Genomic DNA, 25,341 nt, shown 5'->3' on the forward strand with positions numbered 1-25,341 from the left:
CGTTATAATATATATATATATATATATATAGTGACGTGGATGGCGCAACAGGAAGTAAGGGTCACGTGAACTCTGCGGTCTCGCGAGTGACGTCACATACCCCAATCCTTCCATCATTACGCAACGCTCCCGTAAATATCCCTCCCCGTGGTCACGTGTTGGGTGTATGTCACGCGAATATATATATATATATATAAAGTAAAGTAAAGCTATCTCTGTACAGGCCATGAAGGCCCATAGGGTTGTGAGGCGTTGAGGGTCCCACATTATCTAGGCAGTCGGCTCAAAGATGGCGGTGAGGTTGTCAGCCTTACGCGCCGGCCGTGCTTTACTCCCCAGGAAAATTATTTAATTAATTCCTGGTACTCATTTCTGTTAGAGGCTGAGTCGACCCCAGGGCCATAGTGAGGCTGGAAGGATTTGGTCAATTGAAAAAAATCCAATGACCTCATCGGGATTTGAACCCGCGACTTTCCAGCTTGTAGCATAGTGTCTCAACCAACTACGCTACCACGTGCGGTTTCGCCCTATTTGAAAATTATGTCTCAATACTGTGACAAAGCCACAATGTGATTTCGATAAAGATGGCTGAAACAAGGCAGGGACTCGTCCGATGTCTCTCGAATGCTACAAATCGGGGATCAATCGCTTTTATCGTATGAGAGTCATTACACTTTTTCAGGTACAATTCTTATATCTAATGCATCAAGTGTCGATCACAGTGGCCGCGTGGTCTAAGACATGATTGTCTTCGCTGGGATCATGGGTTCTAATCCCAATCAAGGCATGGATATCTATCTGTATGCATTCATTCTGTTTTAGTATTGCTGTTTGTCTAGGTAGCGGCCTTGCGACGGGCTGAACCCTCGTCCAAGGAGTCCTACCGACTGTGTACAGAATTACGAAATTGTAAAAGCTGTCATGCTTCAACATAAATAGACAGACAGATAGATAGTGCATGAAGTAAGCGAATACACACACAAGTGCCTGCCGTGAAGGCATGTTTCTTCTTGTAATCAGACTGGATAATGTTACAAGTCAAATTGCCCCTTATAATGACGTTGTGATGGAAATGAGGGAGCTTCTTGTAACACCCACTGAGTTTTGTAATCTCTTTAATAGAGATTCTAAGTAAATCCCAAAATGAAAATCATCTTCTATTTAACCGTTCGAAACTTGAATTCATCTGCATAATACGAGTACTTATATATTCAGTTCCTCCCTCACTAAGAACAAACTCGGCACTATCGCCAGTACATAGATACATGGGTTAATTCTGTTTACGGTAAACATCTCTGGTTTTTCTGAGAATCTTACTGCGGCGTATAGACCCAATGCTGAGCAGCGATTATACAAAAAGCGGCCGTTGTTGGGTAACGGCCACAACATAAGTGCAACAAGAGAATGGGGTTATGCAACCCGTTTCTAAGCATCGAATTGGTAACCAAACCTTTACGTGCCTCTATAACAATGCAGCTATTGTTTGAAATGGTGTTTTCTCTTCGCTCCATTCAAAGTGGTTACAAAGAAGAGAATTTTAGAAACCAGTACAATTAAGGTTTGTCAATTCAGTTGAGCTCTGCAAGGGAGCGTGGGAAGAGATGGCGCTATAGTTCAGCGAGCTGAGTTGAGTTCTGCACGGGCGGCTGTGACAATAGGACCTGAGAGCATGAAGCTGAAGAATCTCCACCGTTAGAAGCTGTTGCCAGGGAACGGCTGCTGACGACACAGCAGCCAAGAAAAATGCATAGCGAGTGCTGTGGTGATTTGTAATATGTGCATATTAGCGATAACACTGTAATTACTTGTAGTTCCGTGTTGTGTGTATAAGTGGTCAATAAATCCATTCACCAAACAATACCCCGTCTATAGTGACGCCGCATAAATGGTGACAATATAAAGATATTGTTACATGTATACCCACTGTTAGGCAACGGGTTGGTAAACAAGTTTCCTCAAAGGCAGATTCTTGGCAAACAGTCCGTCGTTAGGTCACGGAACTAAAGGACGAATGTTTATAGCTCGTTGTTAAGCAAAAATCAGCGCTCAAATGGACTAGAGAAATAGCTATCACGTGACTTGTTTTCAATATGGTCCGTGCCATGACCACTGCTAAGCAACAGAATTGTAAACAAGTCTAAAATATAAATATTAGGTGTTTTCTATGACCTCCGTGCCGATGGTTAATGACCTCCGTGCCGATGGTTAATGGGGGGGGGGGCAGAGAAGGTCGTTTGCAGTCAGTAATGGTTGAGAAGCCGTGAGTTAAGGACACAAAACCGTCACGGAAAAGAGTCCAAGCGGGTTCAGCAGTTGAGAGCGAATAGAGAATAGAGCGAATGTTAATTGATTACAGATTAGGACAGAGGAGTACAGAGTGACTGAAGACGAAATAATAACACATCATAGCGGCAGTTTCTGTGTTGAGATCCGTTGCCAGGAGACGACTAGTGAAGACTGGGAATCCTAGTGTGCGTGCAACGGTGAACTGGAAAGTATGTAAATCAGTGATAGCGCTGCATTTAATTGTAATTAAGAAAGACTGTAATCGAAGTGTCAATAAATCCAATCATCCGAACTAGAACCCATAATTTTCGTCACGCTTACCACGCTACGTATGACAACATAAATCCACTCTGTGGATGTATCACCCATAATTTTTTTTAATTTAAATCAGGCGGTTATTGCGTAACTACTCAGGAATAAGCACATTTCTTCCCAATAGTTCTTTAATGACGCTGCACTAGCGAAGCGATATATATTCCCCCGAATTTTCTAAAAATAAACTCTACTCAAATAACCTTTCTATCTATGGCCACCTCGATTTTTTACTCCACATTTGCCAACCTTTGCGAAATATGCCATTAAGATATTATGACAGTTTTATGATATATATTTCCTTCGACCAATGTTCTATTATTTAAATACTCCATTTAATATGGTAACGAGGATGCGCCTTTGTCAGTTAGTGACGTACAGCGTTTCGTCGTCATTAATAAGTTATCAGATTCTGTTTTCAAGATATCTTTGGTTTTCATAAGCCGGTGGGATATTCAGACGTACATATGATTGTTCTTCTGTAAGTTCGCCTACAGAAAGTATGACGCAAGCTATTTCGTAGGGAAGATTAACTTCGCTCTGTGAAACCTTACAGTTGTTGCCTGAAGCATTATACGGTTATCAAGCAACGTAAGTTCGGGGATAAAAAAGTTTTCCTCTGTAAATCATCGACTTTTGTTCATCAGAAACTAGAAGGAAACAGAGGAACGGATAGATTAAAAATGAAGGAATTTCCTAAGCAGTACGTTCAAAAATGTTTCAGATAAATTTTCAAAACTTGACACGCAGTTTCCTCCAACATTCTGTCACTTCATCCCTCTATCGTCCAAATATTCTCCTCTGAATCCTGTTCTCAAATATCTTCAGTCTATGACCTTCCCTTAAAGTCGGAGACCAAGTTGCGCACCCATTCGGAACTACAGTAAAAATTACAGTGTTTTATATTCTAATTTTTATGTTTATATACAGCAGACGAGAAGACAAAAGGTTCTAAACTGAATGCTAGTAAGCATTACCCAAGTTCAGTATTCTCTTAATTTCCTCCTGAATCTAATTATAATTTATTACTGTCGTTCCAAAATATTTGAACTGTGCCACATTTTCGAAGGACCGGTTAGCTACCTTTATGCCATAATTTTGGTCTGCATTCTGGTGACGAGACAGCAATATGTACTTAGATTTCTCTGTGTTCACTTCTAGATCAACCTCCTTACTGGCGTCAATTAGAGTTTGTGTGTTTTTATTCGTGGGTTCTATGTTATAACCCAGTAGATTCACATAATCGGCATAGACCAACAGCAGATATGTCCCATTTAATTTCAGTCCCACCTGCTTTTCCTAGACCTTCCTAATCGCATATTCTAAAGCAAAATTGAAAAGCAGTGGCGATAAAGAATCTTCTTGATTTAGACAATTCTGGATAGGAAAATTATTGGACAAACAGTTACCTATACGGACATTACTAAACGTTTTATTATATAAATTTTAATTAGTGTAACTAGTTTCATGGGTACCTCAAAATCTATCAGAATATTGTATAATTATTCCCTCCTAACCGAAACAAAGACTTTCAGTCTATGAATAGCTGATATACTGTCTGATTGTACTCTCACCTTTCCCCAGTATTTGATCTGTTAATTTCGGTTAACTTCGCCAACAAGCGGCGGTCGCTCGGTTTGTATAGCATACTTGTGGACTAAAAGCAAGGAGTTGATCTGTTACGCCGAAACCCACACTGATCACCCTCAATAATTTTATCTATATTACTTACTTATGGACCTGAGCCCTTCTTGAGGAGAAGCGAAATCTGCAGCTACTCAAGAATTTGCCAGCATTTTATGGAACCCGAAGGTTTATTACCGTGTTCATAAGAGCACTCCACTGGTCCCTATCCTGAGCCAGATGAATGCAATCAATGCCATCCCATTCTATCTCTCTAAGATCCATTTTAATTTTGTCCGCTCGCCTACGCCTTAGTCTTCCCAGTGGTCTCTTTCCTTCTGGCTTTCTCACCAATATCCTATATGCATTCCTCTTCGCCCCCATTCGTGCTACATGCCCTGCCCACCTCATCCTCCTTGACTTGATCGTTCTCATTTTACTTGGAGAAGATTACAAGCTATAAGCTCCTCATTTTGCAGTTTTCTCCAACCTCCTGTCATTTCATCTCTTTTCAGTCCAAATATTCTCCTTAACATCTTGTTCACGAATATCCTCAGTCTATGTTCCTTCCTTAATTTCAGAGTCCTATATATTGACTTAAACTTAAGGGAAAGATGTTGGATAATATTTTGTGTGAAGCTGATAACAGTAATAACCCGTGATAATTACTAAAGTCTGTTCCATCACCCTTCTTGTAAATTAGTATAATAATGAACTCCTTCCATTGATCTTGCAATTTTTCCTTATTCCGAATCTAATCAATGCGTTCATGGATCTCAGACCGTAATATTTCACCTCCTGCTCGAATAAGTTCTGCCGGAATTTGATCACTACCTGACGATTTATAACTTTTCAATTTTGAAATAGCACTTTCAACCTCAAAAGGGCTAGGATCAGGTACTAACGGCTCAGCTCTATGGATTTCTGTCTGCCTAACATCACTGACCCTATGTACATTCAATAACTGAGAGAAGTAGTTTCTCCACCTATTCAAAATGTTGTGGGAATCTGCAAGCAGATCACCCATCTCTTCCTTCACTAAGTTACTTCTATGTTTTGTAACCCCTCTTAAAATCGTTTATTCCTCTATACAGGTCTCTAATGTTCCTGTTCTCACTGTTCGTTGCAAGCTCATCAATAGTGTCTTTCAGATATTCCCTCTTTTTGTTCCTGACGTGCCTGCCGGTTTCACGTCTTGTACTGTTCAGATTATCCCCATTTATTCCACTTGGATCCTGTCACCATTGCAATTTGACTTTTCATTAGTCTAATAATTTTGAGCACCGTTCGTCGAAATATGGTTTATGCTTCTTTAGTTCTTAGTAACCTAGACTCTCATGGCTTCGCCACAGCTCAAGCAGTTAGTCGCTGGCTTCTCACCGCGACGGCCCGTGTTCGATCCCGGGTCTGGTCCAGTGGGATTTGTGGTGGACAAAGTGGCGCTGGGGCATCTTTTCTCCGAGTACTTGGGTTTCCCCTGCCAATCTTCATTCCACCAATTGCTCCACAATCACCCTCACCTATCATCTGGGGCTGGTACAATAAGCCAGAATTGGCCGCAGTACAAGGGACTTAGTCCTACCCCACTAGCAATTAAAAAGAAATTAACCTAGACTCTCCGAACTACACGGCGTAAATCCCGAGAATAACACAGCCTTCTTGGTCATCGCTATCAAAATCTCAAATTTAGCAACCTCCCGGTAAACTTGTGTAAATCATAGTGAACTGATAAAAGCAAATTCTAATTGGTGACCTCCTTTGGGGCCAAATTAATAGTACCAAAATCTATATAATTTTATGTATCATTTCTGTGAACCGGATATATGAATAGGCAGATATAGAGGCAGAAACGATCTCCCAGTTCTGTGTACACTTTCAAGACACACCTACGAACAACTCTGATTCATTTCTTGTGATAAGCGTCAATACCATACACCTTACGGCCAGTTCTTAACGTATCTATTAGCTGCTTTCTGCGGCGACGAACTCTTAGGCCTCCCGTACAAACCACATTCAAAAAAATACATTTTTAGTTGTTCTTGAAACTGACTGTGCAAATGTGCATACTATTGTGTTGTATAAGTAACAGCATAGAGACTAATGACATGAGACATAGCTGACCGAAATGGTATATTTAACTAACTGACAAGCGTGGTCGCGCCATAACTCAAGCGGTTAGTTGCTGGCTTCCCACCGCGGCGGCCCGGGTTCGATACCGAGTCTGGGCAAGTGGGATTTGTGGTGGATAAAGTAGCGCTGGGGAGGGTTTTCTTCGAGAACTTCGGTTTCCCCTGCCAATCTTCATTCCACCAAATTCTCCATCATCATAATCACCCGGGGCAGGCTACAATAGGCCAATCAGTGGCAGCAGTGCCGAGTGGACCCAGTCGGACTCCACCCCCCACTGAGAGAATTTAAAAAAAATAATTAAAAAACTGAGATCCTAATGGGTCAGAGCCAATAATCAAAGGCCGATAGTAATTCAGCTCCATGAAATTATGGGCCCTTAATGGAACCTGAAGATTCAGTGCTGTATTCAAAGGAACTCCATCCTGGACCCTATCCTGAGCTAGATTAACCCATTCCATACGTCATACGCTCTTCCTTTCAGATCCATTTCAATACTGCGCACTCATTTACGTCTAGGTGAGCGAACAAGTTGGATGAAGCGATGGGTCTCTTCAATTGAATTTCGAGGTGTCCGGTTCGAATTTCGGCTGGCGCACCGACTATCCTGACTGAGGGTTTTCGTAGTATTCCTCAGTCCCTTGATTCAAATGCCAGAATATTAATTTAAATTAGGCCACGACTGTTTCATTCCACCATCTTCACTACTGACTCGTCAATAATATCAAGTCACTCGGCTTTGTAGCCTGAGCTTCTACTTTCGCTAAATAAATATATGCCATGGCATCTGAGGTAGTCCCAACCCATCAAGTACTAGACCGGAATTTTTTATGTCTTGAAGGTTTAAAAAATTGAAAAAAAAACAACGCACCACAAAGAGAAACATAATTATATATATATATTTTTTTTTGTGCACACACGTATCTCGCAAAGGAGTCAGGATAGCTCAGTCGGTATAGCGACGGGATGGAAGATCCTGGTTTGATTCTCGGCAGTGCAACATTATTCTCTTTTCCACAGAATCAGACGTTTCCGCGGCCCACCCAGTTTATTCAGTGGGTACCGGGTGCACTTTTCCCGGAGGATAAACCGGTTGTGTGTTTATCTGACCGCTTAGCTCCGTCTAGTGCCGAGGTCGAAAATGATGGAGCTATTATCTCCACTGCCTCATATGTCTTCATGGCATACTGGTCGACTAATTTAGCACAGGGACAACTTTACCCTTTTTTACATGCGTCTCGCAATTCTTATATTACCCGATGACCAATTCCTTGCCTTAAATATTAGCTTGATAACACCAGCTCGGATTTCACTGAACGAAATGAAGATAAGTGACTGTTACGACTGTGTTATGATGGATGGCCCAAGCTGATCTGGGAATGGTCCAAAATGTTTCATCAGAAGCATCTGAATTAGCACGCTGAACTGAGTGTCAAACCAACGAGAATAAAAGTCAGAGAGCACGTCGGTAATGGGTATTCTTATGCCAACAAAACACCTGTGAACAGTTATTTAACCTTTAAACCGCGTCCATGCAAAATGTGTATGTGCATCACCTGCTTTAAAATTTTAAAATGTGCCGTTTGTCCATATAACTCTTAGAACGAACAACGGTTATTACTATAAAAAGCATTAATCTGCTGGCTTTGCAATGGAGATACACTGTGCTTTCTACGAAGTACGAACTGGGTTCTTAGATACTATTTAGATGAAATCCCAGGATCAATGTGTTAATACTGAGGCATGTAAACTCGTTGTAGGAAACGACTGCGAAATAAGCAGCTATATAATAGCCGTTGCTAGGTAATGGCTCTGTGAACAACGGACGTTACTAGGTAATGGCCGCGACACGCATTCAATAATATAAGAACTTTTGGAAGAGTGGTTTTCTGTGCGGTCCGTTCCAAGGTTATACAACGAGGAGCAGCTGCGAAGTACTGATGTTCCCTCTGAAGATGATCCGTAAGTGTGTGTGTCTCTCTCTTTCTCTCTCTCTCCCTCTCTCTGTCTCTCTCTCTCTCTCAAGTCTCAATTCTGAGACAGTAAAATATGGTCGCGAGTCCCAAGGGACTCGGACCCGAGAAAGACTGCGCTGGCAAGAACCGGCAGCATATACAAAAGACAGACCCGTCCTCTCGTCAGAGACCGCGCCCCACAGAAACAAGACCGTAACTGTCAAACGATAATAATTAATATCTGGTCATGAGCCCCAAATGGGCTCGACACCAAGACTTACTGACTGACTGACTGACTGACCTTCAGTCGCAATGTAACTCTGACTCTCACTAATTACGAGAGTTTTGAGCCCCCGTGTGGAGGCGGGGTCGAATACCTCCACCGTGACCCTGCGAGTCGTAGGAGGCGACGAAAAGGGAAGTCTCAAATCTGAGACAGTAAAATATGGTAGCGAGTCCCAAGGGACTCGAACCCAAGAAAAACCGCTCTGGCAAGGGCCAGCAGCATATACAAAGGACAGACCCGTCCTCTCGTCAGAGAGGGCGCCCCACAGAAATAAGACGGTAAATGTCAAACAGTAATAAATATCTGGTCATGAGCGCCAGGAGGGTGCTCGATACCAAGACTTACTGACTGACTGACCGTCAGTCGCATTGTGACTTGGACTTGGACTTATGAGAGTTTTGAAATGATAGTTAGAAGAGTGTCAGTTGTGAGACAGTTTCCTGCCGGTAAGAACGTAAGCACGGAAGCGGAGGACATTGCTGCGATCCGTCACCAGGCAACGACTGGTGAAGACATAGCAGACTGAAATGATTTAGCATGTGCTGTAGTGAATAGTAGAGTATGAATTAGTGACAGCGCTATAGTTACCAATCCAAACCCCGTTTATAGTCTCTCTATCACGTGACAATGCGTAATTTTACTGTCGAAAGGAAAATATATTTTGTGTGATATACTGGCAAGGATATGGAAAGGACAGGCCATCCCATTACTTATCATTAGAGAATTTGCAAAATTGGACTGATGAAAACCACGCAACATACCAATCAGTACAACCAGACTTCGGACCAAGATTTAAATATGTGGCTTTCAGAATACGGAGGAATAATAGTAAACACTACAAAGCGACGCTTTACAAAGTATAACTACTTCGTGTTAATAACATTTATGTCAATATTATACAATACTGCACATAATAATTTAGATAATACTACATTATTTTAATACTAAGAAGCATGAAGCTAATGTAACCAATATTTGAAAATTCACTTCCTACCCAGCCGAAAACTCGAATAGATTTCCATTATAAAGAAGAACAAATTTCGTTTGCCCTGAGAACCATGCGGAACTTATAAAACACTGTGGGGAAACGTACACTGTTCTTAACGTTAAATATGGCGGTATATTCAGTAACATTTTCAGAATTCAATCCCAAAGGAGAGGAGAGTCTTCTTATGTGAGAATGTGATACGAAATTCAGATTAAAACATGATGTAAAATTAACATTATCTTTATAACTGAGTCTACAGCCTCTGTGGTCTAGTGGTCAGAGTTCCTGGCTACACATCCAGAGATCCGGGTTTGATTCCCGGCGCTACTAGATATTCTGAGAAGTAGTGACTCTGGAACGGATCCTTTCAACCTCGTGAGATTAATTGAGGAGCTTTTTCAAGGAGATGACAGCTCCGGTCTAGAAAACCGAAATTAACGGACGTGGGGATTCGTTGCGCTCAACACGCCACACCCACTAGCCACTAAAGTTGGCACTAACTTCGCCGACAAGCAGCGGTCGCTCGGTCGGTATAGTTCGCTTGCGGACTAAAACCACGTTTGTTTGTTTTTTGTAACTGAGTTTCTTCGGTCAGATGGGGTAGACTAGAGAATTACAAACAGTCGACTGGTCTGCTGAAACTCGAAATCACGGTCATTATATTAACGACGATAACTCTGATAGGAATGTGAGATAAAAACAAAGTTATTCCTATGCTTCATTAAGCGATACACCACCGAACGGTTAAGTGGGAGTGGAGGTGTACGTAAAATCTGCACCAGATGGAAGCGAGCAGGACCCCATTAGAGGTTTTACCTGTAACATATCATCACTGTTGCAGGCATAAGGTGAAATAGTATCTAAAAGTACTTCACGAACACGTCTTCCCACGTCTTTCTGACTTCAGCATTCAGTAATCATGCCATCTTCAAAACAGAACGGAGACGAGTTTGAATAACATATAGTTGGGTCAGGAAAAGAATGAACACAGATTCTCCACGAGTCTCCTGCCTACGAGCCACTCACTTCTGCAGTACATCCCCACTACCACCAGCTTTCACCTTCGTTCCGTCTGGGGACCCCTCTCCTCGTTTTCTCGGTTTCTTATTGACATTGACAGAGGGAAGGTATGTAGGATAGGGTTAAGGGAGCAGGTGACAAAATTAAACCCCAGCCACTGGGGTCCAAATTTACCATGCCACGTGTAAATAAGAAATATAATTAAATTATAATCTACTTACAAATAATACTGTGGCATGAAGCCTGAAAACCGAAATAGCGGAGCCACTGCAGACGTTAATTGCTAGGCAACGACTAGGTAAACGAGTTCCCGCGGCAAAGAATAAGCAAGCAAAAATCGAGGTTCTCGTGAGCTATAACGATGTTAACGGTGTTTTATTTGCATCCGCCCCTAGGCTATACGAGGATCCCAGGCCGGCTGATATAATAATTCTTTTGAGACGGTAGTCGAAGAGGAATGAGAAGAAATTCCATCGAGTTTGTTGAGTTGCAAGAGTGCTGCAGTTATAGTGAGACTGCTATAATTACTATGTAGAAATCCGTTCCCAGGATACGACTAGTGAAAAATTGAGGACCCCAGTATATATGCACCGGAGAACTGCAAAGTGTTCAGATCAGCGACAGTGCTGTATTACTAGTAGTTACAAGTTTACCGTATCAGTGCAATAAATCCAATCATCCAATCGAAACACAGTTAATAGACACACCCCCCTAAATACACGTGACAATACTTTCATTAATTGAAAACATTGTCTATAATGGATTCAATATATGACACAAGTTGTTCAGGAAGGGTGGTAACAAGAGAAGACTTCACGCGGTATCATAACCCAGAAGATGATGTCCTGAATATCTCCCGCCTTGGAATCCTCAAATATTGCGTACGAATGGGCATTATCAGCGTTAGAACGCAAATGTCTATTGCGCAGACTCAGGGCGAGTCTCGGGGCTAAACTCCCAGCACATCTAGGAGCATTTCTTAAAGCAGCCAAAGTCTCTCTTATCTAGTTTGAGTTCACTGCGTGTGCCGCACACCGACAGTGGGAAATAAAGGATTCTCATTCGTAACAAAAAGCGTCAGGGGTGACTGGTGCTGATGCACTGTTTACTGGATACTACAGCGCCTGTAAGCAGAACTAATCAGGACTGTCGTGTAATGCAAACTAATTTGAGGCTATTTCTACTAACATACAGCATTATAAATTAGGCAAATATACACCAGTAAACACGTTTAATCCTGAAAAGCCGAGTGGTTAATTTATGTACCACCTGTTTTAATAATAAGACGCCGAACTTCGCACATGCACTACATTTGTGGTTTTCGCGTAATATTTTAATAAACAGCGATTACCTCTCTAAGAGCATTAAGCCGTATTTCATTGTAATGTAAAATGTGACGTTGGAACTCAATATATAAATACTGTTTACCTGCAGACATGCTTTAGGGTGTTAAGACATATATATATTATATACATATAAAGCAGTCCCTCTGCTTAAGCACTCCGTCGTGAAGACGTATGGGTTACAAGGTAAACAAACATGCATTTGTTAGGACGGCAGCATATGGCGTGTTAATAATTCCACGCTCCTGCCGCTTTCACCCCTGGGAGAGGGAAGTTCTGAGCAGGTGGCTTGGTGCGTCTCAGAGACCATCTGGGCACAGTGGCGAAAAGAAAATACTGCACCTGGGGGATAACTCCGCCCTTTGAACTCTTAGCTTGCCTACTAACAGCATCATTCCAACTCGTTTATTAATATCTACAAGATTTAGCTTATAACACATAAAACTTTTATGCAGATATTCCTTACTATAATAAGGCTAATTCTCCACACATTAATTCAAGTTCATCCCAGTGCGTATGCGTGAAAATACGAGTACATTATTCACAGGATAATGATGTAGACATTCTCCCCCCCCCCCACNCATTCAATATTTAACTATAACGAACAACGGTATAACACAAAATAACACATTATTAATGCAACATTACTGAATATCAGTAAAAAGCCACGAGGTTGAAGATAGAAAGAAGACCCCCATGCATCGGCACACGAACCTGTAACATCCACGACCTCAAGGCAACACCAAAAAGAAAAACTACGTTATTTGTAACATGCTTTAAGACGAAATATTAGGAATTAATATAAATATTTAACACGACGAGGGTAACCTGCAATTTAACGTTTATTGGATTTAGGAACTATTATATTAATAAATGGGGGCACGCGGTAGCGTAGTTGGTTGAGGCACTATGCTGCAAGCTGGAATATCGCGGGTTCAAGTCCCGATGAGGTCATTGGATTTTTTCAGTTGATCTAATCCTTCCAGCCGCACTATGGCCCTGAGATCGTCTCAGCCTCTAACAGAAATGAGTACCACGAATATTCTTGGGGTTAAAGGGCGGCCGGCGCGTAGGGCTGACAACCTTACCGCCATCTATGAGCCGATTGTCTAGATAGTGTGGGAAGCTCAACATCTCACAACCCTATGGACCTCCACGGTCTGTTACAGGGATAGTTTTACTTACTTTATATTAATAAATAATAACTATTAATCCCCGACATACAAGTTTCAAAATTTAACAACAGGCTTACTTCGCTTTATCTAGCCTACATGTTGTTTACATGTTTTAAGGTGTATTCGCTAATAGTCACAACTAAAAAATTTGGATAATACGGATCTATATTAGGGCAAAAAAAATTCAAGTAACTTAGTTTACGATTTATGGAATTTTCCTGATGATGATGATGTACATGTCGAAACATGTAGCATACACCTGCTTACAATGAACAAGAGACATCACAACGTCTCTTTTATCTCCACCCTGAATACATCCCTCTTTATGTTATATCGACGGTCCAATTCACATAGCTATTTATTACACAACAGGATGCAATCTATAAAATCCGTTAATTTATTTATTCGTAGATTATTTAACTACGCGGTCAGTAACCCAGGATATGTAGCGATGAATGACTGATGGTTCGTGAGAAAGGGAATAAGAAGGACTCGGAAGGAAGAGGCCATGGCCTAATATAAAGTACCATCCCACCATGCGCCTCTATAGGCTAAGGAAAATTACAAAAAAAAAAAAAAATCAGAATAGAGTAAGTTCCGGCCGAGGTTCGCTTTGCTGTTTCCGGCTCCGATAACACACGTTAACACCGTGGCAATAAAATTTGGCAGTGACAGATTAAAAAAAAAAAGTAATTTATGAAAAATGTGATTTCCTGCTCAGCCCTGGCGGGCGAGATCCACTTGATCTCGATTCTGAATAAATTCTGAAGCTATGGATACTACACTGGACACAATGCAAACTTTCCTGTAAGTGGGTTCGACCCATCACAAGCCGTCTACATACATAACGTAGTGAAATTCAGACATGCTTCCATCCTCCGAGCGGGATTCGATCCCGTGATCACAACATCCCAGTTATCTAACGTTTTCTGGCTCCTAGACAAGTCGGGTCATTTCAGCAATGTACCTAAAACACAATTACCTATGGCATCAAATTTTACTGCATAATAATATCATTCATTTTCCTTTTCCTGTATAACCGGCTGTTACTCTTGAACTTAACTTCAGTGGCTGTCAATAATAAGTAGAGACAGAAACTGCCACTGACGTTCCTTATTTCAGCTGGTTATGTCACTGAAAACTTCAGAAATTCAGTCGACTTACGCGATATATGACTAGCATATTGAGATATTCGGAAGTTTGGATATAAACACGTCTGCAGATACATCAGTACATCTTCAAATGGTGACATCGGTCACATGACAGAACACTTTGTGAGTACCGTTATGAACTCATACGAACGTTAAGGTGTAAAACAAATGCGTTACTTGTGAACAAATAAACAGCTTCTCAACCATGAAATCCACAAATCCTTACAGATATATCTGCCCAACTAAATAACAAAGTAACCCCGAAGTTTCAGAAGATAATGTCTCTTAAACTTCTCAAGCAATTACAGACCTTATACAGAGCCAGCCACAAGCAAAATTAATCCACCTCACACCGTAAGACCGTATTTCGTTAAAATCCATTTTAATATTACCTTACCATCAAAGCCTAGATCTTCAAAACACTGATTTCTCGGATGTGACGTCGTGTGTTCCGGTAAATATCTTTTCCGAGAAACCTACAGTCTCCATATTTTAAATAGAAAACAGAGCCAATAGGTTCCTTTGAAACGTCGGTAAACATATATGAGACCGCACGGCGTCAAATACAATATATTTATAAACACTGCAGTGAGTACTCAATTATTCACTTCAAATTTCCCAAACAAAGTTGGTGTGCATTTCTTAATTCATATTCCTCTAAAAATTCATCCCCCTTGATTTGTTCACAGTAACAGAAATTGGTGAAGGATAAAATTAAAAAGCTCCTGTTTATTTAATCTTTTCCATCATATGTTAGTTAGTTCCACTCTATTATGTCAGAATACTCATTGCAGCCCTTTAGCAAATTCCTCCAACTACAGTATGTTCTTCCCTTAATGTGAGAATTAATGATTATAAAAATAATTAATACTGTAACGAGCATAGCAGAGTAAAATGTCCGAATATGGCTGAAGCCATCCCTGCTTAATATAACACCTTAATTTCTACTCAATTAAATAAACCTATCCTAACAAAATGGAATAAATGGTGAGAGGGACGATCATAAAACTACTGTCTTCTTCAGGTTACTAACGTAATGAACCAAGCATATGAATAATAATAAAAATAACTACCACTTAACATTCAGTATAGCAAATATACTTCAACCCAAGATATTATAATAAACCTTTTCGGATAATTTTAAAAGTAATGTCGACTAAATTCATATAAATGCAATGATCCGAATAATATGGACCCAAAACAATACAATCTAACAAACAATGCACACATTCAAATGGTAAAATAATAGATATTAAATAAAATACCTACCGAATACCTGTAATAATTTAGAATTTCTTGTTTCTTATATTAATATAATACATTCTCAATATTAAATAATATTAGTGTAGATACATATCGAGTATATCTGAGTATAACTGCTTAAATTATTTATTTAACGACGCTGTCAGTTTCGATGCTACCTATATAGCGTCGATGATAAAACATTATTGGATATGGAGCAGTTGGTGGAACGACAACTGACAGGGCAAACCGAAATATATGTGGTTTCCGCTATAAAGTTAATATATATTGCTTATGTAGTTAGATTTATCAGCTTAATTACTTAATAAGGAAAAATATATTTAAAATATGGTACTGTACAAAATCGAGAGGTATACGTTGTGACTTCCGAATATAATTCGTTTTAATTTGGTTCCAGAATTCTTTAAGTCGCATAATTTAATTAAATACAATTATGGCGTGTTTCTATAAACAACTCTCGAATAACTGAACTGCGTCCCCAGTTAACTTACAACAGATGTAACGGAAGTTATGATGACTGCACGAAAGAGCCAGCAAGACATCTACCAGTTCATGTTATTTTATGTTGATAACAAAAAAGGCTTAGATGTGTTTTACGTAAGACACCACAATAACAGAACTGCAAACCAATCGCACTTCACACACGAGATCTCCACGCACCCCATTCGACTGAAGACACGAGCCAGACTGACTAGCGTACAGATGTCATGGTAACGAAAAGCATGCGTAACTTTCGGTACCTCGCTTCTACGTCACACGCGAATACAGACGAACAGCACCGAGCATGAGCGAACAATCAGAATAAAAGAAAGTATACGCATTTTTTTGTAACAGGACATCTGGGAACGTAGAAAGTCAAACAATTCTCATGCTATCAATAAAGTTGAACTTTGGTTATGTCTCCGCCACCTGCATCACGCGATGCTTTTTAATATCTACATAAATGTAACCGTTATAATATACTTAAGTGACGGTAATAGATTTTAATTGCAAAAATAGACCCATGCAACATTTGTACTTTTGCTGAACGACTCTATACAGAATAGCGTGTTTATACATTTGAGCTCTGTACATTTCCCCACCGATACAGCTACTAAGACCAAATTCGGCATGACGATAAAGAACCTCCCTGGAAAAATTGTAAACTTCTAAAATCTAAATGCTTTAGTTCAAGCATCCCGAAAACATTTCTGAACTTCCTCTCCCTTACCAAACTTTCTCCTTATTGCTTGAGAACCATCGTACTGACGTTTCTTTGCGTTCTATATAGCCTAAAGGAATAATGAAACTCCCGCTACTTCACGTGTCTGTCATAGTTTCTGAGAAGTATAAAATTAAATTTTCCACAAACAAAAGATAGGAGCCGGGGTAGCGTAGTCGGTATAGCGACTGGCCCGGTGGGGTCAAGATTTCTCTCTATTCCACGTCGTCCAGACAGATTCTGGGGCCCACATAACCTCTTATCCATTGGATACCGAGGACTCTTTCCCCGGGGGTAAAGCGGCCGGCGCTTGAAGCTGACCACTCACTCCAAATAGTGCCGAGGACAAGCAAATTTGTATCTATACATCCACTTCCTCATACGCCTTCATGGAGTAGTGCTTCATTAATTAAGCACAAGGAAAACTTTATCTTTATAAAAAATATAATATTTAAAAGTTTGCAAAAATTGGGGGATATATATTTTGCCTTATAAAAGCAGACAATCTTCCACAATCAATATTCAAATGATTATAAAGTATATTCAAATGCAACCAGTCGTTGAAAAGAGGTGATTTATTATTTTTAAGTCTTAGATTAATTTAAAAAAATGGCTGCTACAGGAGTGCAAGGTTGATAGAACTGGACTTAATTGTTATACTGAACGTAATGATATATCACTGAGTCCATGTATGGAGTCAGGATAACTCAATCTGTACAGCGACGGGCTATGGGCTGGACGGCAGGAGTTCGAACCCCGGCAGTGGCAAGATTTCGCTTTTCTCCACCGCGTCCAGACCGGCCCTGGGGCCCACCCAGTCTATCTCACCTATCTCCTATCTCATAGCTAACCACTCACCTCCACCTAGGGTAGAGGTAAATAATTGTGGAACTATACGTCTTCATGGCGTAGTGCTTAAGAAATTAGGCGCATGCGCAACGTTACCTTTTTAACTAAGTCCATGGACCTGGGTCGTTCTTAAGAAGCCGCCATTCTGCCACTTTCTCAAAACTTTCCCAGTACTTCTGTGGAACCCGGAGATTCGCTACATTGTCGTCTGGAGACATCCACTCGTCCCCATCCTAAGCCAGGTGAACCCACTCAATATCATTCCATCATATCCAAGATCCATTCTGATATTATCCTCTCGCCTACGTCTCTGACTTCTTTGTGGTCCCTTTCCTTCTGGCTTTGCCATCAAAATCCTAATGCATTCCTCTTCTTCTACATGCGCGCTACATGCCCAGTACATCTCATCCTCATAACTTGGTTATTCTAATTGTTTTTGGCGAAGAGTACAAATTAGGATGTTCCTCTTCGTGCAGTATTTTCCGACCTCCTGTCATGGAATATCATTAAAATACTCATAATTTTAATTGATCACATTATCTTCTCACAATTCTGTTACTTCATACTAATATTGTCAATTGCATAAGTGACTATAGACGGGGTTTGATTTGGTATTTTGATTTATTGAACTCTTACAGATCCGTGACTCAAGAAATTATAACTGTTCCACTAATTCACACTTTACAGTTCACCAGACCACACACGTAAGTCTCCTAAGTCTGTTGTGCCTTTACAAGTCGATATGGTAGAGGCTTCCAACGACGGACATTCACCTTCCTCTGAGTTTCCAAATTGTTCCTGCCTCAGCTGTCACCTTCAGCAGGAAGAGCTCACTAGGACTGGACAGCAGCGGTTCTCTAACTCACTCACTCACAAACGAACTACATTTTATTTCAATAATTGACTAACTCTGCCTATCTCGCCTTGCTTATAAAATTTCGGTACGGACCGCACAGAAAATACCGCTACTCTCTTGTAGTTTACGGGCCGTTGCCTAATAACGACCATTATCTACTTCTTTATTTCGTGGTTGTTGCCTAGCAAACGATTTAAATGCCACATTATCTTTAAGACCAATATTAGAACTTTTCAATACACTGCAGTTAGGGCCGCGCCATAGCTCAAGCAGCTAGTCGCTGGCTTCCCACGGCGGCGGCCGGGGTTCGATCCCGGGTCTGTTCAAGTGGATTTGTGGTGGACAAAGTGGCTCTGGGGCAGGTTTTCTACGAGTACTTCGGTTTCCCCTGCCAATCCACAATCACACACAATCACACAATAACTCTCACCTGTCTTCTTGGGCTGGTACAATAGGCCGGAAATGGCCGCAGTACAATGGACTTAGTCCCACCCCACTAGCAATAAAAAAAATACACTGCAGTTCATAATCATACATGTGCACTAATCCCGAGTAAAGCAGGCCAGATCAGCTGTAGCTTATACCTATGGCATCAACTGCGGTGCAAAGATGATCACAAATATCGACCACTAAGATTCGTAGTTCATTTAATGGTACTAGTTTTGGGGGTGGTTCGGTTGGTGTAGCTCTCATGCTACGGACTGGAAGGCCAGTGTTCAATTCCCAGTAAACTAAAGATACATTTATATTTACCTTAGCATCCAGACCGGCTGTGTGACCCACCCAAACTCCTGCTGTTTGGCTTCCGGGGGCTTCATCCTCGGGGGTGAAGCGGCAGGTACATGAAATTAATCACTCGCCTCCAGCTATTACCGAGGCAAAGATTGGTGGATTTTTTCCCCTAATCCCCCACATACCCTCATGGCGTAGTGCTTAATTACATAATTAAGTACATCAGTAACTTTATTATCTACACTTACCTTTCATACTTCCGGTTATCTGGTGAGGCTGAAGTAAGCCACGAGCAACTTTTGTGTAGTTAGCCGGTAACTCGACTTCAATTTGAATCTGGGATTTCTGTGTGGAAGTCTCCAGCAACATCCTTCAATTATTATGAAGATCTATACAGAATCTATCTATCTATCTATCTATCTATCTATCTATCTATCTATCTATCTATCTATCTACCTATCTTCTATCTATTTATCTTTTCTGTTGCTCCCACTTGGAGTATAAGGCATACGTGAAACGCTTCATTTCGTTTATTTCTTAATTTTAGACACCCGGTAGGACCCCTTGGACGAGGGATTAGCTCATCGTAAGGCCGCTACCTACACAGGACAACACAAAAACAAAATAAACGCACACAGACATCCATGCCTTTAGTGGGATTCGAACCCACGATCCCAGTGTTCGAGCGGGCGAAGACATTTCATTCCTTAGGGGGCCCATACACGTACGAGTCTGGCTCGCGAGTCCAACTCGGCTCGGGTTCCAATGAGCCAAACTCGTCCGTGTGCAGGTCGCCACGCTCATAAGTGTGTGGTGAAATTAATCCGAGCCGGACTCGCGAGCCAGACTCAGTAAGTGTATGGGCCGCTTTAGACCGCGCGGCCACTGTGGTCGGTTCTATACAGAATGGAGAACTAAAATCCGTGAAGATTTCGAAATTTCTGGGGAACGTGTTACGTTTGCAGTGGATGGTTCAGCTGATCCCATTCCATTTTCATACAAATATGAGGTTATATACACTACCCTCGGGTGATGCAGGTTGTGGGCAACGAACTGGACAGGAGACGGTATGGGAAAAAGTCTGATTCTTATGTGCTTATTTAATGACTCCGTCGGTATCGAGAATACATAGCGTCAGTTATACAACAATGATGGCGAAGGAGTTGGCGAGATAATAATTGGCAAGGAAAACCGAAGTACTAAGAGAAACCTCGACACAGTGCTACTGTGTCTATCACTGATCTCACGTATATTTATCTGGGATCGAACCCGGGCCTTCGTGGTGGAAATCCGGTAATAAACTCCCTGAGCTATTGTCTGCCGGAAAGAAATAATATTAGCAATTGTGAAGGCACTACGTGTCACAACATATGACTTAACAGAATGATGGAAACTACGAACGCCGATCATTGTCATCGGTTATATTTTGGAGTGAGAACCACTGACGTACCCATCGGCTGTTCTAACCTGCTCGATATATTCTGATTAACATTACAGATTGTTTAATTTTTTTTGTGCGAGAAAATGTCGGCTTAGTGTCCTGAAATAATTAATCATTCTGACACCGAAACAGAAGCTTCCAGCAGTTCCTGACCTGAACTAGAAATTCGCAGCGCATCACTTTAGAGCATTTGACCCAATCCACAGCCACATAAATTCAATACATACTCAGAAATTCCACAACTTCCGTCTTCATATTATTCTCCGATACGGGCCTATATGTTACAAGTGAAATCCTCCTTACATGTACTTTGGTTAAATTTTGTACGCATTTAAAATTCCACTATGCGTGCTACATGTCCATCACATTTCGTTTATTCTTAATTAATGAACTTGTTATAATATGAGACAAAGTTATGCAAAATCCTGTCACACGTTAGAGTGAATATAGACGGGGTTTTGATTATAGATTACATTTATTGACCACTTTAACACAAGACTCTTGATTGCACTTAATTATAACGCCATCGCTCATCTGGACACCTTACGAATCACTACAATACAGACTGAGCCTTTTCAGTCTGCTATGTCTTTACAAGTCGTTCCCTAGTAACGGCTTCTAACAGTGAAGATTCTTCAGCTTCCGTGCTCACTTAGTTATCAGCTAGTTCTCAACTGCACCAACTAAGTCTTCTCTTCACACATTCCCTTACAACTGACTAACTTCTAAACTTGTCTCGGTTATAACATTCAGATAAGGGCAGCGCAAAAAACACCGCTTCCAACAGTTCATCTATTATTGCGCTTGAAACCGTTGCTGTGGAAACCTGTTTGTTTAGAGGTCGTTGCCTAGCAACGGGTCTACACGCTTCAATACTAACATTCTATTTTATCCAGTCGTCATACTGAATCGAATATAGCAGTTTAGTGGTTTGCATTCCTGCACAGTAGTCGAAAGGTACCTGGTTCGTCTATCAGTCAGCAGACTGATTATTTTCAAAGAGAAATTTCCTGGATGAAGGTGTGCGCAGCCGTATTTCTATACATCCAACAAGCTTTTGACAAGGTGTGGCACGCAGGCCTACTTTATAAAATCAAAAAGAGATTACCCAACCAAATATACCTCTTGCTGAAATCGTACCTCTCCGAAAGGTCTTTCCAAGTTAGAATAAACACTGACGTTTCAAGCATCCGCAACATAAAATCGGGAGTACCGCAAGGAAGTGTTCTGGGCCCATTCCTATACTTGATATATTCGGCTGACCTACCAACCACCGACAACACAGTACTGGCCACATTTGCTGATGATACGGCGATACTCACAGCGAACCATAACCCGATAACTGCCTCCGCAAACCTACAAAACCACATAAATCTCCTACAACAGTGGTTCCACAAATGGCGCATGAGCATAAACAACGAGAAATCAGTCCAAATCACCTTCACCAATCGCCGAACCACTTGTCCGCAAATAACAATCAACAACAGGAACATACCACGCAACGCCGAAGTCAAATACTTAGGTCTTTACCTAGACCAAAAACTCACGTGGAGGACTCACATCAATAAGAAACGCCAACAGTTGACGCTGAAAGAGAGACAGCTGCACTGGCTGCTAGGAAAACGCTCGCAATTGTCCCTGGAGAACAAAACCCTGTTATACAAGGCACTCTTAAAACCTATATGGACCTATGGCATCGAGCTCTGGGGCTGCGCTCGACCATCCAATACCAAAATCCTCCAAACATTCCAATCGAAAACACTACGAAGAATCACAGGCGCACCATGGTACGTAACAAACAGAACTACCCACAACGACCTCAACATACCCTTCATCACGGAAGAGATCAGAAAACATGCCACCAGACACCGTACTCGGATAACAGGACACGAGAACCCGCTAATCGTTGAATTAACGAAACCGCACCCAGCAGCAAGACGACTGAGGACAACCTGGCAGAAGACTTATGTAACTAAAAGGTAGAGTACTGCCACTGGGCAGCTGCCGCCTTCACGACATGAACACCCATCGCATTTACTTATTACTTACAGTGGTCAAGTAGACTGTAAACTGACGTAAATAAATAAATAAAAAATTTCCTGGTTACCTCCAATCACTCTAACAAGTGCTGGGACAAGACTGTTAAGAATACACAGACTCACATCCAGAAAGAAAGCTTTCATAGTCACCATCAAGAAAACCCAATAGGCCTACATATATGTGTGTTTGTGTATGTGTGAAAGCAAAGCTTTAAGACATCCCGTGAACATAAGTTCCATAGCAAAATCACGATCGATAGAGCACTCTCTTGTTGAAGCGGAAGTCTCTATTCTACGAGTATTTAAATTAGTTTGTGTCGAATGTAGTATAGTATACATAAGAGTCGGTTTAGTATTTGTGCATATTAGAGCCGGGAGATACGGTTAATAATTGACCTCAACGTGTCATTCGATAATGTATAGGACTGGGAAGGAACACGCGAGAGATCGGGGGAATATGACATTACGTAAACTTACAAATGCAGTGATGAGACTTGAATTGTGTTACGGAGCAGTTAAAGTACCGGAAGGCGCCTTGATGATTCTATAAAGTTAGAAGCAAAGTATTCCTTTACTCACCGCTCAGAGGAGTTCCTGTTGCGTCTATCCGACACCGAGACGCCGTCTTCATCATCCAGGATATCGAAGCGGACGGTCTCTGTGCGTCGCGGCGATGAGAGAGTCGAGGCTCTTGCTGCAGATTCGTCGTTCATCTGGTGTGACTGGCATCCCACAGATGAGGGCGTCAGCTTTCTGGCCACAGACGCAGTGGTGGTCGCGATGGGCGCCGAAAATAAGAGCGGTCTCTGAGCCAGAGATGGCGAGTCGCAAAAAGTTGGCGTACCTGACGTCATGTCTACACCCTATTTCTATTATTTTCTCATTTTAGAAGATTTAATATTGAATATTCTACACCGATCCTAGACTCAGTTTCGTCACAGCGACATTTTTGTGCAGGAAAAGTGTTGACCTCTATTGCAGGCAGTGTCTGTTTCACAGCTCCCTACGGCACAATTTGTGGTATTTAAGAAAAACATGTTCAGCTTAAGTTAACATTCATTTCACACTGATTTAATTAACAGTAAATTATAGAATAGGTAAAATCCTACAACTTTATATCCATAATATACTCAATAAAATGTTTCTACCTTAGATTTGAAATCGAGTTATTATAACATTCTCACAAGAAAGAACAAACCGGAGATATGAGATGTAAAATTCTGTAAATACTATATTCGTATAGTAAATTTAAGGAATATGTAATTTTCTCCAACTTGCAATGAAGAAGGATCGAAATGTTTATTTATAGAAGTATGGTTAAAAAGTTACCTTGCATGTTACGTAACATGTTTATTCGTTCGTAATATAAATTTATTGATCTCTTATCGCTCACTTTCGTTGTCTTGCCAAATATATGGGATAACATTTTCTGTCAGTTACAATTGCTTCATATTTCCTATCCCCTACTGTGGACACAACAGAGAACACAAAAAGTATAAAATTTGAACTGTATTTTTGACAATATTTACGGTAACCATGAATGTTAGAACGGTGTGCAAGTGTGTGGTAGCATTTTTTTTTGTGGTTCATGTCCTCACTTGTAATTTCCGTAAATTGCGTAACCTGATATGTGTATTTTGGCTTCCTTGAAGCTTCAGTTACGAGGTTCTATTGTGATGCTAACAATACAGCAATTACGCCCTCGGAGGAAAACTCCAATTAAGAATTCAATTTTATGATTTTCCTACAACCTTAAACATTGTCATATTTTCCACCTGAATGAACACTTCAACTTACTCTTTCCAACGCTAACGGACAAATCATTGAATGCTTATAGGTGTACTTAGCAAATTAATATAAAATTTTATTATGGTGGTACTACATGAAATAGTCAGCGTCACTCTCCAGCCGAATTATTCTGCAGAAAGCTCTCTGGTGCATGTCATTAATTAAAAGATCTTTTGGGCCCCATACTTGAAAGTGAACATTTATCTATTCTCCGGCACCAGCCCGCAGTAATCAAATTCACGGGTTTAAAGTATACACTTAAAATGAAATCGCACCAGCGGATCCAGAAGCTGGCTGAAATAATTACATTCTGGTTTCACCCCGCTCAAGCAATAGCATCTGTAATATTCGCCAACAGATGGTCTTGGGAAAATTTTGTCGCATTTGCAACAAAAATTACAAAATTAAATGAGCTTATCTGAGTTCCAGTCTCTGTCTTTCCATCTGCCTATCTGTCTGTCTGTCTGTCTGTTGCATGTAACGAAACAAGAACGAAACAAGAATTTTGAGTATATTGTGACATGCAAATCTATTTCTAGGCAACGCTCGCGACATATATGTGGCCAACAATGCTACAACAATGTCCTCTTTTGCCCACGGTGACGTCACACAAAAGTTGGTTGCGGTCACTTGAAGTGTTTTCTTTAGGTTCAGCCAGCTCGCCAGTGGACTGGCTGGATATTGACCACGTGATATTTTTTCTGTAGGTCCAGCCAGCACACCAATGGACTGGCTGCGTAACAATCACGTGACATGTGTTTTCTGTGATGCGTGTCCATGCTGTGTCTATATAAGTGAGATGAATTCCGAAGCTGAAGTAGTAAGCCGGAGGAGTGAGCAGTAGACGGAGTTCTGTTGTGTCTCGAGGTTCCAGTGTGATTGAACAAGAAACGATAAGAAGACTTC

The 25,341-nt window shown here is 41.0% G+C and overlaps 1 protein-coding gene across 1 annotated transcript in view; it reads right to left on the minus strand.

The window, feature by feature from the left end:
* Positions 1-25,341, minus strand: part of LOC111874363 (potassium voltage-gated channel subfamily KQT member 4) — a 1,139,978-nt gene that overhangs the window by 706,302 nt on the left and 408,335 nt on the right. The window contains exon 3 of the mRNA XM_033755418.1: positions 23,227-23,650. Within this exon, the coding sequence (XP_033611309.1) occupies positions 23,227-23,501 (275 nt within the window). The 5' untranslated portion in view covers positions 23,502-23,650. The remainder of the gene's footprint in view (positions 1-23,226; positions 23,651-25,341) is intronic.

Source organism: Cryptotermes secundus, unplaced genomic scaffold, assembly GCF_002891405.2.
Source record: "Cryptotermes secundus unplaced genomic scaffold, Csec_1.0 scaffold49, whole genome shotgun sequence".
In the NCBI taxonomy this organism is placed as follows: domain Eukaryota; kingdom Metazoa; phylum Arthropoda; class Insecta; order Blattodea; family Kalotermitidae; genus Cryptotermes; species Cryptotermes secundus.